The 14,553-nt window shown below is 43.0% G+C and overlaps 1 protein-coding gene across 1 annotated transcript in view; it reads left to right on the top strand.

Annotated features, from left to right (window-relative positions):
* Positions 1 to 10,761, top strand: part of SLC35D1 (solute carrier family 35 member D1) — a 51,876-nt gene extending 41,115 nt beyond the window's left edge. The window contains exon 12 of the mRNA XM_059135829.1: positions 5,516 to 10,761. Within this exon, the coding sequence (XP_058991812.1) occupies positions 5,516 to 5,624 (109 nt within the window). The 3' untranslated portion in view covers positions 5,625 to 10,761. The remainder of the gene's footprint in view (positions 1 to 5,515) is intronic.
* Positions 10,762 to 14,553: the final 3,792 nt, after the last annotated feature.

Raw genomic sequence — 14,553 nt, 5'->3', positions numbered from 1 at the left:
TAAAACTCTTAGGCAGATGGAATGGTTCACGTCCTGGCCAGACATCTGTGACTAAGGTACTTCTATTTATAAAGTATGTGCACGGACCAGCACTTACCCTGGTGTGGAAAGGTGCAAATACCTTTGTGGGAAGGCAGCGGATAGGGAGTCAGTGTTTGCCGAGTACCTAGGTGGTGATGCTGTCTTTCCACGCCGTCTCGTCTAGTTGTCTCTGGTTCACAGCACAGTGAAATGGAGACTCCAGTAAAGTCAGTTGTCCAAGGGCACACAGCTGCCCCAGTGAGAAGCAGAACTGAGATTCTAACCCTGAGTGACTAGAAAAATATGCCCGGTGACTTAGCCATTTGAGGCCATGTGCGTAAGGGATCAAATGGCCTGCCCTTTGTTTTCAATAGTTCCTAGAGCCTCTTTGCTTACCTCCTGCTTACCACTGATTGGTCTCTATTCTCCTGTCTCCTTTGGTAGGCAGAGTAAGAATCAGAATTCTTGAACCCAGTCTGTGCCTATGTTAAAGTGATGACTTAGTGTATACAAAGCCATAGACTGATTCTGTTCAGGGAATTTGTAATTTAGCTGGGAAGATTCATTTATTCATAAACAAATATGTGGTTGATACCTGCTAAACTTTGTTTTAGGCCCTGGGGATAGAGCTGCTGTCAAAACCCTTGCCCTTCGTGGAGTTTTCCTTCTAGTAGAGGAGACCAAAACATGAATGGAGATAAATGAGTGAAATATTTGCTGGTAATCGATGTTAGCTGTGATGATAAATGCAGAAAAATAAAGCAAGGAAGGGGATTAGAGAATATTGCAGGGGACGGGGATACTTGTAAATACCTATAAAATGGAGGGAATGAACCACATGGATTTCTGGAGGGAAGAGCAAGTGAAAAGAGCCTGAAGTGGGAGTGTAGCCTGGTGAGTTCCGGGCATAAGTGAGGCCAGTCTGGTGGGAGTAGCACGGATGAGATGAGATGGGGCCATACGTGTCATGGGGTGGGGTGACAGATCGGGGGCTGCTTTTAAGAGAGGGGAAGATGGGAGGTTTTGTATAAAGGAGTGACATGATCTGATTTAGTTTTAACAGGACTCCTTTGCCCACAGTTGAGATGAGGTGCAAGGAGGAGGGAAGGAGTGAAGCTTGTTAACAGTAATGGCTTTGATGCATGTAGGAATCATAAAACACTTATAACATTAGGAATGTGTGTGGCCTTAATAACAGCAATGATGAGGTACTTCCCTACATTCTCTTGAGACCTTTCCATAGCTGTCATCACACAAGTGTCACAAAGTAGCTGTCCAGACTGGTACCTGTCATCAGGCTGTGGTAGTGTGCTTGGGAAGCTGCGTAGAGGAAAGGCTCCTTCGGGGCAGCCTTGAGCAGTAGGTAGGATTTGAGGAGGCAGAAAACAGAAGGGGCTTATTCCAGTCATTGAGTATTGCATGAGCAAAAGCACGGAGCCAGCCGTGCAGATGTTGGATGAGAGACTGGGGATGGGCAGCAGGTACTCCGGGATGGCTGGAGTAAGGGACCTCACAAGGGTGGTGTAGACCTGCCCCCAAGTGTGAGGTGCCTCGAGTGTCTCCTAACCCGGGAATGAGGAATACTCGGCTGGACACTGTGCGAGTTACTGCTCAACTGCAGGTTATAGAGGTGAGGTCAAAGCTTGTTCACTCAGTACAAGTAAGGCCTCTTTGGATGACCAAAGACAAGAGGCCTTATTACACCTAGGACTCCTGGATTTTCTAGGTGAACAGAAAATGAAGATAAAGAAAAGCCCCAGTTGGCAAAACCTGTTACTTTTGTTTGCTTTTTGGCAGTATTAGCTCCTGGTGTGCCTTGGCATTTCAACTTTGACTTTGACTGATGTTTACTGTATGCTAATTAGCTTTTCGAAATGATCTATTGTCCATTATATAATTTAGTTTAGAATTTGAATTCTAAAATTAACACATAATTTTATTTAGCCTCTTGTTATGTAAATAAATTATATAATTTACTTTGCCCTTAATCAGTCCTCTAAGAGTGGTATTCTAATCGCCATTTCCCAAATGGGTTCATTTCACAGAACTGAGGCTCTGAGAGGGTAAGTAACTTGTCCCCCATCATAGAGCTTTGTGAATGTCCAGGTCAGCAGTCAATCCTGTTCACCTCTGTGCCTCTCTCTGTTCAGATTGGAAAGCTTTGGAAGGTTATATATACAAAGGTAACACAGCTCTGCTTTCTTTGGCTGGTGAGAAAGAGGAAAGAAGGCTCCCAGCAGCTGCTGTGTGGGGTGTCAAGATGGGGTTATAGGAAGGATGTAGCCAGAGGTACAGTTGATGTTACACGGCAGAATTACTGTATGTTAGGAAATAGCAGTAAAAGTCACACTGCCCTGGGTCACAGGTTTTGGTATAGATTGACATGTTTTACATATGAAATACAGAAGGCAGAGTCCAGTCTGAGAGGCAGAGCTGCCTGGCTAGACATGAGCAGACATGTCAGCTATGAGAGGAGATGGAGACAGCTTGCATCTTAGACTTTTGCTCCCTGACCATGGAGTTGCCATATCGAAGGCATTTCAGCATCTGTTTGTAGAACGGATATCTAAGTGAGGCTGGTAAATAGGTCCGTGGCTATGGATCTAGGAGAGGTAGGTTGTGTCTGCCTGGCCTGGGAAGATGAGATGAGGTCAGAGCGGGTGGAGTGGCCCAGTCTTGCAGTATTCTAACTGAAGCCTGGTCTCTCTCTCCTGTTCAGCTCCTGGCTGTGTCTCTCACAGGTTCAGTGAATTCAGAGATGGTAGTACCGTGATCTGAGTATTAGGCACGGGGAAAATTGCTTGAGATTTTAAAAAAAAATGAGTATATAGGATGGTCAAATATATAAATAACAAGTCCAGAGTATCAGAAGTCATTATCTTTAATGTGAACATTTACAGAACCAATAGATGGAGAAGATTTTTGTTTGAATCTGTAGAAGATCCAAATTCCCAGCCATTTGGTATTGATGCATAAAGATTCATATAGGGGCACCTGGGTGGCTCAGTGGGTTAAAGACTCTGCCTTCAGCTCCAGTCATGGTCCCAGAGTCCTGGGATCGAGCCCCGCATCGGGCTCTTTGCTCGGCAGGGAGCCTGCTTTCTCCTTTCTCTCTGCCTGCCTCTCTCCCTACTTGTGATCTCTGTCAAATAAATAAAATCTTTAAAAAAAAAAAAAAAAAAAAAAAAAGATTCACATAGACCCCCCCACCCCCAACTTGGGCTTTTCCCTTTCTTTTCTCCACCCTCCTCTTCCCCCTCCTTGAAGTTTGCTCACATGCCCAAAGCTGCTATGAAGCAATTTAGATTCCTTTCCAAAGCATTCATTCCCCACTGCTCGGCTCACAGGATCCTTGTGGATGGATACTAGTTCTCTTCAGACCATTTGGAAATGACCATTTCTGAAAATGTGCATATTTGATAATGATAAAGTCAGGAATAAAGATGAGGTGAAAAATCTTTTATTATTGCCTCATGTTGGAATGTGTAAGGATTTGAAAAGTCTGTGCCCTTTCTCCAGAGTTTAGAATAGGAGTCTCTGTGTTTTGGTTTTGCGCTGGTTGTTCAAACAGCTTTGTAGCAACAGTGTACCCTCCTCTTGAATCAGGTCAAGTCTCCCTATGATACCACCCTACCTTTGTTAATGGTGTATCCCCTCTAGTCTGAAGAGCGGGGCTGACAGGGAAGGGCGGGGAAGGAATATATATTTCCTGATTGTTTTACCATGTGCCAGGATCAAGGCCTGGGTTCTTTATGTATATGATCTTATTTATAGAGAGTATTATTCTTATTAATACAGAAATAGAATCTCAGAGAAATTAACAAGGGACACAGAGCTAGTAGTATATTCAAGACCTAACTCCACAAAGTCCATGTTTTTTCATTATACCAAGTATGCTAGGGATGTAGGGTACAGGGTCATCTTAAGGATGAGGCTTAGAAGAACTTCCAGGGTATTCTTTGTTTTCTTCAATCCTCCACGGCTCTATTATTTCTCTCCAAGTGAAATCACCTTAATATAAAGATCAGAGAATGTCTTGACAGGAAAAATAAAGAAACCGTTGTTATGTTTGAGGTTGTTGTGGAAGGAGGACCCTAGAGGAAAGAATGAAAGGAAGAAAGGAGCAGTCCTACTTTGTGGGGAGGGGAGGGCAGGGTTGGAGGCAAAGGGGACTTTGTCCTGTAGATGTACATGTGAATCTCAAAGAATGTTGAGCTTCTGTCATTTCCCACTGAGTAGGGAGCCCCAGGTGGGACGTCCCATCTCCAGAACCTGGGATCACGACCCGGCAGACACTCAGCTGACTGAGCCATGCAGGTGCCCCGAGAATAGAACCAATTTCAAAGAAGTTCATGAGTCAAGTGGTCATGCAAAAGGTGGGGAGCCAAATCCTGGACAGGAACATCTGAAAGCAGAAGTGGGGCCAAGATGCCAACTGGAGATCCAAGAGAGTCAAAGGTGTCAGGCTTAGCAGAGGAGTCTCTAGTGTCTCTATGAGCTCCCCCAGTTTACTTTCCGTTGGGGACTGGTGCAGGGGGCTGTGTATCCCAAGTGGATTTGAGGTCACTACAGAGAATTGGCAAGTGTAATCGCTGTCCCTCACGCATGCCTTCCCTCCGGGTGGTCAGTGGGGTGGATAAGTGAGGGGTACCAGAAAGCAGCTCAGAGGCAGAGGGCTCAGATGAGAGGTTCTGCACTGTGAACTTGATTCTAGTCAGAGAGAAACTAGCTCTATGAATTTCCCAGGGTCTGCATGTTTACTTACTAATTGAGATGTTTTTTATCCTTAAAAATTACATTTCTTTGTCTTGAATGATTATTTTTGAAAATACAAATTAAAAAATCACCTATGATCTCACCATCTAGATGTAAAAACCATAAATGTTCTTGTGTTGTCTCTAGATTTCATTCTGATGCCTATTAGTGTATGTGTGTACTTAAATAATGGGATTAGACAGTACTTCATGTTTTGTGAGATTATTTTTCCATTTAAGATGTCATTCCTATTTTTGTTTTATATTATTTTATGAAATACATCATATTCTATTGTATGCATTTATGTAATTCTCTCTTGGGACATTTATCCTTTACCTAATTTTCTGCTATTATAAATTTTGTGGCAGACACTTTCTTGGTAAGTCTATGGAGAGGTATACAATTCTTCCATGAAGTAGATTGCTCAGTCAAAGGAGAAGCAGAATCCTAAGGTCTTTTTTTTTTTTTTTTACTTCAACAAATGGTATTTCAGAAGGGTGGTATAAAATTGGCACTCCTGCCAGCAGGTACGTGGAAACACTTATTTCCTCAAAGCATCGGCAGCAGGGCGTGATACAATGGTGAGGGAGCATCTCTTGTTCGGTAGCTGAAAACACTGTATGTTTTAATTTTACATGCTGTTGATTTATGAAGGTAACTCCAGCCCTCAACGCTAGTCCCCCATACCTTCACCATTCCTTCCTTCTTTCCTCCCTGATGGTGGTTTTCTGTTTTGCAGCATTGCAGGGAGCCTGGTGTATTCCTACATCACTTTCTCTGAAGAGCAGCTGAGCAAACAGTCAGAGGCCAGTAACAAGCTGGACATTAAGGGGAAAGGAGCAGTATGACCAGAGGATTGCTTCGATGACGTAGGCCCAAGTTTTTGATCAACTGAAAACACTGGCAATTCGTACACAGACACTGAGGTGTCTTGATTATGGAGAAAATAACCATTCCTTTGCACTTGTACAATCTGAGGATTGATTGCTGCCTTTTAAAATTTTATGAGAGAAACTTATAATTGACTCTATTTTAAATATGCCGTTGGAAATAATTTATATCAAACTGGAAAATGTACCGGACTTTTTAATTTATTTCTTTTATGTCGACAGTGAAACATCGGTGTTTTGAAAATATTGTTCCGTAGTTTGAAATCCAGGTGTCCCTTAGAGCTGCATTTACATAGTGCCCCAGCTGGAGCCTCAGTTGGATGGCTGTGGCACAGAGAGGCAGGTTAGCCTGCCTTCTGCTGGAAATGCAGCCAAGTATCTGCAATTTCTCCTTCTTGACTTTTGTTTCTTAACAATTGCATTTCCTTCGTAAGGGTAGTAGTATCACTGCATTTGCTTAAGATGACAGCTTTGGCACTAAAAAAATCATGTGGGCTTTGAAGTTGTATGGGTTTCCACGTTGGCTTCCCTGAGGACTCCTGGGACAGGCACAGTGCATTCCTTGAAGTTATGCTATATTCCCTCTTTGTTGTGTAGGATGGCGATAATGAAGGGATGGAGAAAGTAGGCCCTTTTCTCATTTATTCATCTGTAGGATTCATTGATTCAACTCAAAGGTACCGGGTATATAATATGTACCTGGCATTATGTTAAGTGCTGGGGGTACAGGGATGTTTTTGGAGGTAGCTGAATGATCTTACTCCTGTTATTGTGACTGAGGGTTAAGAGAGGAGACTTAACTTTACAATCCATTCAGGAGATGCTGTGACCCAGAACAAGCCACAGGAACTCTTTCAGCTCTTAGCTACTGCGAGTCTGTGAATGTGCTTAGAAGCACCCGCCCCTGTCTGCCCCACAATGGTGAAACCAGAAGCTACGACAGGAGATGACATGCATGTGAAGAGCTGCATTTTATTTATTTAAACAGTTGTTTCATTCTAATTTTTTTTTTAAAGTAAACTCTGTGCCCGATGTGGAGCTTGAACTCCTGACCCCAAGATCAAGAGTCATATGAAGAGCTGCATTTTGGAAACCATGCAGCCCAGCCCTTCTTCTCTGAGGGAGAATGGCCGGCCCGTAAGGTGGCCCCCATCTCTTTGCTGTGCTTCCTTCTTCTGGGTTTGGTTGCTATTCTTTTCACTCCTCTTTGAATTGCTGCAGCTAGGTCTTCCATTCCTGAGTGTGCTGGTTTGAGGGCAGGGATGTCTCTGTGTTGTCCAGGCATAGTCTCTGTGTGGCAGTCCCCACTTAGAGTTTACACGGCAGGAGCATATTGGTCTCCTCAGGTACTGTCATCTACAGCCCCTACCCCTTGGGCGTGGCAGCTTCTCACAAGACTTCTGCTGCATCTTGGGAGAGCAGCTGTGAATAGGCGGTGCCTGCGCTGTCTCTGTGGATGGGAAGGGGCTTCCCTCACACACAGCTCTGTGAGCCGGCTCAGAGACATCCACTGACTTTGGGTCTGAGTGTTTGCACAGGCCGGTTGTGCAGTCAGTGCAGAAGAGGCTGGGTACTTTTGCACTGGTCTGCACTAACTTCTCTTTCACTGGGTTTGGAATCCACAGGGCTCTACTGATCCAAACAATTAGTATTTTGGTGGCTTACTTAACAGGAGGCCTGGAAGGTTTTGATTTCTTTTTATTTTTAAAAAATGGAGGTCATTTTCATATCCATGTGTTTCCTGTATTTGGATTTGTCTTTAGTAAAGCCAGACCAGTGGTATTGGGTCCCTAGAATTAGCCCCATGGCCAACTTCCAAGCTAAAAGCTCCCAAGGCTCCCTTTTTTCAGGGTTATCTGATCTGAGAAAATTTGCGGGGGGTTGGGGGGGTACATAGGATATTTTCTTATTGTAAGATGGTTTTTCTGGTCTCTGTTTTACCAAAACAAGACAAGACTCCCAGGAAGTAGGTGACTTGTTAAGAAGTAAAAATTCATGTTTCTTCTGTTATACCATGCTGCCATTGATAAACTTTCCTTTTCCTCTGAGAGTGAGGAAATGAAGATGCTGGGTTAGCTTGAGATCTTCAAAGGAGGCAAGTGCTTGGTTGAATTTGGACTCAGAGAGGATAGGCTTTGCAGAGAGAGGACAGTGATACCAGAGCTTCTGTCTCATTTCCAGGCTGGCCTCAGTTGCTATAAACTCTGGCTGTGAATGTTGCCTGCCCCTGCCTGGTTTTGCCTGGATAAGGTGGAAAGGCATTGTGAGAGTTAATTTTAGTGATTCTGTTCCTTCTATTGAGGCACATGGAGGGAACTTTGACTTTAGAGATAATTTGTGTTGTAGAATTTCTTGTCATGGAAGGCCTTTGGATGTGTCTAGAGCTGTTAGGCTAGTACCCCAGGAGGGGTCGAACTGCTTCTTGGGGGTCAGGTTCTTGAAGATCTGTCATCTCTCTAGGTTTGAGAAAATAGTGTCTCATTACAGCCTCACTGAATGCACATGACCTTGGCATCCCCTCCCACCCCCCCAGCCCATGCTGAACTTGCTGACTGCCCAGAAACAGCAGAGAGAGTTTCATCTTCTGCCTTGTCCAGGTTCTGCTTCCTAGATGCCCCCCTTCGACTTCCACCAACATGTCAAGATAAGGGAAAGCAGCCTGGGGAAGTTAGGACTGAAGAGACTGGCCAACTGTTTTTGGAGTTTTTCAATTATATGCAGGCTTGGTTTTAATGAACTAGAGGTTTACCTGGTACTCTGACATCGCCCAGAATGTCTGGATTTTGCCCCAAGGTTGATATTTTACAAGGCAAAGATTCTGTGAACTACTAACTACCTCCTGGGGGAAAGAGAGGCAGCTTTATAGTTAAACCCTTCATTTGCCCTTGGAGACAGATAAGCTGTGGTGCAAATTTTGAAAACGAAATTCTGACTAGTGGCTCCTCTTCTTGAGTTAACGAAAACCAAAGTCCTCTTTGGCCATCCTGCTTTTTAGTCTGTGCCAGATTGATTCAGAGAACCCTAGCTGACCAGACTGTTCATTGTCAGCGTGTCAGGTGATTTGTAATTGCTTCATATGGGTGTTGATTTTATAAGTCAGTCATTGCTAGGCTCCAACTTGCAAGTTGGTTTAAAAAAACACGTATCTGCAAGTTTTCTGTAGTCCTATTGTATCAAGAATCCATGGAAAGTTCGGGTCAGTAACACTGAAATGTGTTTTTCACGGAAATACTAGCAGAGTTTCATATTTGACTGGTTTGGAATAGTGCTTTAGTATTTTGGACCTATTTTTGTTATTGTGGTCTTATTGGTGAACAGAGATTTATTGAGCATCTTTTTTATGCCAGAGCCTTATGGCAAGCTCTGGGGAAACCACCGTAAATAGGACAGTTCTTGTTCTCAAAGAATGTATAATTCTTTAGCCAGGTGCATATTAAGAGGAAGAGGGTAAAAGGAGTCAGCTGTTTGTAACAAAGAGCAGTTGGCAGTTACCACAGATTACGGGTGTCCCACCCACCCATAGAGCCAAAGCGTTTTCTTCATCTAAAAGGACTTTTTCAACACCTGCTACTCTTCTAGTTCTGAGAGAAGTGTCCGGCGGTTAGAATCTGTGACTAGTCTGGCTTCCTCTCCCTCTATGTCACATATTCTTTCTTCCCCATAACTATGTAGTCCAGAGGTCCCCCCTTCTCCGTTTCCCTTCCCTCGGTTTCAGTTATCTGTGGTCAACCGAGGTCTGGAAGCAGATGATCCTCCTGACATAAGGTCAGAAGGTCAGTAGTAGCTTAATGCTATGTCACAATGTCTGCGTCATTCACCCGGCTCCATCTCATCACGTGGACATTTTATCATCTTACGTCATCGCGGGGTGAGGGGAATACAGTTCAATAAGACACTTTGAGAGACTCCACGCTCATGTAACTTTTATGACAGCATAATTTTTCTATTTTATTATTGTTAATCCCTTACTGTGCCTAATTTATAAATTAAACTTTATCATGTACATCTAGGAAAAAGCATGTATAGGGTTCAGTACTCTCTGTGGCTTCAGGCATCCACTAGGGATCTTGGAACATATCCCCTGTGAATAAAGGGGGACACTTAATGTATCGGCTCCTCCTCTGAATAAGGCTGTAATTGATGGGAAAACAGTAATAGTCACAATAAATGATAACGGATGTGAAACTATTCAGCACGATGCTTCATACATATGAGGCGCCCAGCAAGTGTCATTATGTCATATGACATCATGGGGAGACCGTAGGCAAACTAGGTCCTTCATCTCTGCTCCTTAAACGCTGGAGGCCTGGGCAGTGGGTATATGTCTTGAAAAACTTGATCCTGCACTTTGTTGCCTCTGGAGTGTTTAAATAACAGGTTCTTTTTTTTTTTTTTTAAAGTACCTACTGGATACAATTGTGGCCCTTATGTGATGCAGGTCATTCCACCTATTTTTTTTTTTTAAAAAAAGAACAAAGTTGCTTTTCTTTTGGTGGTGAATTTCAAAAGAAAAAATGATTTTCTGTCTTCACCTCAGAATGGTGATGCTGGTTACGCTTTCCCAGTTTGTCTCCTTAAGGTGTAGCTCCTCTACAGGCTCCACAGGCCAGACATTCCTTCTTCCCTTTTCCGAGTGAAACACAGTGGCTCTGCGCTCTGAGTCGGTGCAGCTCTCCGTGGTTGGGGTTTGGGAGCCTCTGGCGCCAGGACTGTGTTCTGAACTGGTCTGCTAGGTCTTGCGTGAGGGCGCCACTTCGTGACGGTAAGAAGAGACACTCACTGGTGGGTTTTTTTAAACTTTCTTTTTGAATTACTTTTTAAAAAGAAATCTACTGGTTAGATTTATTAACTCACAAAAATGTTTTTAGAGATTATTTTGTTCATAAATATTTCTTTCTCATGCCGATCAACTGATTTTTGTCTACAAATGTTGGCTTATCACAGTATTTTTCACTACAGATCCTATTTACGAAATGACCATTTTAGTGTTTTAAAAGGTACTAAGGATTGAGATATGTAAATCAGGTGACATAAACATGAAAATTATGTGCCTAAATATTTTTGTAAAGGTGTCAAATAAATACTTTTTCCTGAACACATGTATTAACATTCCTTTCTAAGAGCATGCAAGGAGCTAGAAATCTGCCCACATCTAAGAGGATGGCATCCAGGTGACTGAAGCCTTGTTATACTGTTTGTCATCGTGAAACTGTGATTTATGAGAGAAATTTGTATCTGGCCTTCGTCCCTGTTCCTGGCACGCAGTTCCTAAAACTCTTGTGCTTTATAACAAAAGATGTTCCTATAGCGCTAAAATTTTTGTTCTGAGTTGTTGAAAGTTGAAACAGTTCCGTAGCCATGAAGATGAAATGGGAGTTTTTTGTTATTCATAATGAGTCTCTTTCAACCAACTGCACCTGAATTTTTAATGAGATGACCTGTGGAGAATCTGAAAGGATGGGCAGGAGCTGGTAGTAGGGGGAACCAACCACAGTGATTTGTGTTGGCAACTTCCAGGCTGCTCCCCCACCCTCCTAGGTGAAGGGGAGAGGAACTGGAGGTTAAATCAGTCACTGATGGCCAGTGATTTAATCAATCATGTCAACATAAGGAAGGTTCCATAAAAATCCCTGAACTACAAGATTTGGACAGATTCCAGGCTGCTGAACGTGTGGAGGTGTTGGGAGGGTGGTGCTCCCAGATAGGGCCGGAAGGCTCCGCGCCCCTTCCCATCTTGCCCAGTGCATCTCTTCCATCTGGCTCTTCCTGAGATATATCCTTTTATAAGATAATTTAATACATAAACTGTTCTCCTGAGTCCTGTGAGCTCCTTGAACTCAGTATTCAAACCTAAGCAGGTCCTGGGAACCTCTGGTTGATAGCTGGTTGGCCAGATGCTCAGGTTAACCACCTGGACTTGGGATTTACTTAGAAGGAGTGGGGGGCGTGCGGTAATAGTCATGTGAGACTGAGCCTGTGGTCTTGTGGGAACTACAGGACCTGATGCTAACGCCACACAGTGTCAGGACTGGGTTGTAGCTGATGCAGCCGGTGTTACGGATTTGCTTGGTACATAGTATAGTACTGAGAGAAGACACAGGAGGAATTTTTCCTTTATAACCATACAAGTATTTTCTATCAGTAGCACATAGGATTAAATACCCAGTGTCTCTGGCATACTTGTGCTAAAATCAAAGGAAAGAAATGCTAGTCTTTCTACTTCTAAAATATTTCATCTACTTAATCAGGTGTCGAAGCCTCTAAGTAGCTTGACCAGGAAATAACCCTAAAATAAAACAACACTCGAGAGGCATTTTGGTACAGGCAAACGCAACAGAATTAGGAGTATGTTAAGGCTTAAAAACAAACTGGCAAAATATCTATAAGCATAAAATTTACCATGTTAATCATTTTTAAGTGTACAGCTCAGTAGTATTAAGTATATTCACATTGTTGTACAACCAGTCTCTAGAACTTTTTCATCTTGGAAAATTGAAATTCATACCCATTAAACAGCTCCCCATGTCCCCCTTCTTTCCAGGCCCTGGCAACCACGATTCTACGGTGTATGAATTTGACTACTCTAGATAGCCTCATATAAGTGAAATCATACAGTAGTTGTCTTTTTGCTCCTGGCTTCTTTCCCATAACGTATTGTCCTTGAGGTCCAGCCATGTTGTAGCATGCTGTTACAATTTTTTCCTTTTAAGGCTGAATAATATTCCATTGTATGTATATAGCACATTTATCCATTCCATCTCTCGATGGACACACTGGACTGCTTCCACCCTTGGCATTGTAAATAATACTGCAAACATTGGGTGTCTTAATCAGTTTGCTGTAACAAATTACTATAGAATGGGTGGCTTAGACAACAAATGTTTATTCTCACAGTTCTAGAGGCTGGCAAGTTCAAAATCAAGGTGCTGGCAGATCTGGCGTCTGGTAAGAGCCTGCTTCCGGGTTTGTGGGATATCTGTCTTCTCTTATCCTCACCTGATGGGAGAGCAGAGAGGAAGTTTTGTCTTGCCTGTTCCTATAAAGACACTAATCTTATGAGGGCTCTACCCTAATGACCTAATTATCTCCCAAAGGCCCACCTCCAAAACCATCACATTGGGGAACAGGGTTTTAACACACAAATTTTAGGTGGGGAGAACACAAAATCTGTAGTGGTGTGTGCAGAGGTACTCTCAATTCTTTTGAAATTGCTGGGTCATTTGGTCATTCTATTTTTATTTTTTTGAGGAACTGCCATACTGTCTTATATTATGGTTGCAGCATTTTACATTAAAAAAAATTTTTTTTAAAGATTTTATTTATTTGACAGAGGTCACAAGTAGGCAGAGAGGCAGGCAGAGAGAGAGAGAGAGAGGAGGAAGCAGGCTCCCTGCCGAGCAGAGAGCCCGATTCAGGACTCAATCCCAGGACACTAGGATCATGATCTGAGCCGAAGGCAGAGGCTTAACCCACTGAGCCACCCAGGTGCCCCCAGCATTTTACATTTTAACCAGTGTGTACAATAGTCCCAATTTCGTCACATCCTTGTTAAGACTTATGAAAGTAGCCAGCCTAGTGTGTGTGAGGTGATCATATGGTGGTTTTGACTTGTATTTTCCTAATGATTAGTGGCGCTGAGCATCTTTTCATATGCATGTTGGCCATTTATATGCTTTCTCTGGAGAAATGTCTATTCAAGTCCATTTTATTCTTGGATTTTTTTCTTGATGTGTCATTCTTTATATGTTCTGAGTTTCAACTCCTTATAAAATACGTTGTCTGCGAGTATTTTTTTCTACTCTGTAGGTTGCATTTTCATCCTTGTGTCCTTTGATGCAGGTTTAAATTTTGATGTAGTGCAGTTTTATGTTTTTTTGTGTTTGTTGGTGTTATATCCAAGAGGTAATGGTCTAACCCATTGTCACGAAGTTTTCCCCCTATATTTTCTTCTAAGAGTTTTGTAATTTTATGTCTTATATAGAAGTCCTATATCCATTTTTAGTTTTTGTATATGGTATAAGGGTCCAACTTCATTCTTTTGTGTGTAGCTTTACTGACATCGTTGCTGAAGAGACTTCCTTTAAGGCACGTTTTAATCAAGTTCTAAAAATCCTTGTAGAATTTGACTTTATAATTTGTGAGATAAATGCTCCAGATAAATCCAGCCAGAGGATTCTCGTCTCACCTTGCCTTCCACGCACAAACCTGACATTACTGGGGAGCACCAGACAAGAGGCACTGCTGAGAGGAGCAGAGCACAGAGCTGGTACCTTCATGTGTCCATGGCAGGTGAGCAGTTATTGGGTATACCCACCCAGGACTTCCCTACAGCTCTCATCACAGCAATTGTTCACCCATTCATCAAGCTAGACTGAATTCCTGGGGCTGGCAGCCAGCCCCTAGCAGAGACCCAGCAAAACCGTATTTAACAGATGGAGCTGAGTAAGGTAAATTGTCCAGTGTGGTTGTGAAACCCACATTCAAATCCGTCAGCTGGGCTCGAAACACCTTTGGTCTTCACCAGCACACTAGATTCTTGTCTTTCCAAGTCTGTCTGTAATAGCCTTGGTGGTACCAAACTCATCATCCCTGTATGCCTTTTGAATGCCATTCTTCCTTCACAGTTCATACACCATGGATTTAACGCTTTGGACAGGAGCTGGGGTAGCTTGTTAACTGCAAAGGTAAAGCAGACAGGCCTTTCCAGCCTTACTGATGGGGCCCTCTTGTGGCAGCAGTGGCCATTGGGGGAACAGATGATGGAAAGCAGTTTGCATGAAAAGCAATTTACTGAGGGTCTGCTGTGTTCTTTCATGGAGTTAGACCTTCACAGTGTCTTTTCAAATTACAACACTTTACTATTGCACAAATAGTAGTTTAGGCAGAG

Source organism: Mustela lutreola, chromosome 10 (genome assembly GCF_030435805.1).
Source record: "Mustela lutreola isolate mMusLut2 chromosome 10, mMusLut2.pri, whole genome shotgun sequence".
Classification (NCBI taxonomy): domain Eukaryota; kingdom Metazoa; phylum Chordata; class Mammalia; order Carnivora; family Mustelidae; genus Mustela; species Mustela lutreola.
The sequence above is the reverse complement of the archived record's forward strand: the minus strand, read 5'-3'. Positions and strand labels throughout refer to the sequence as shown.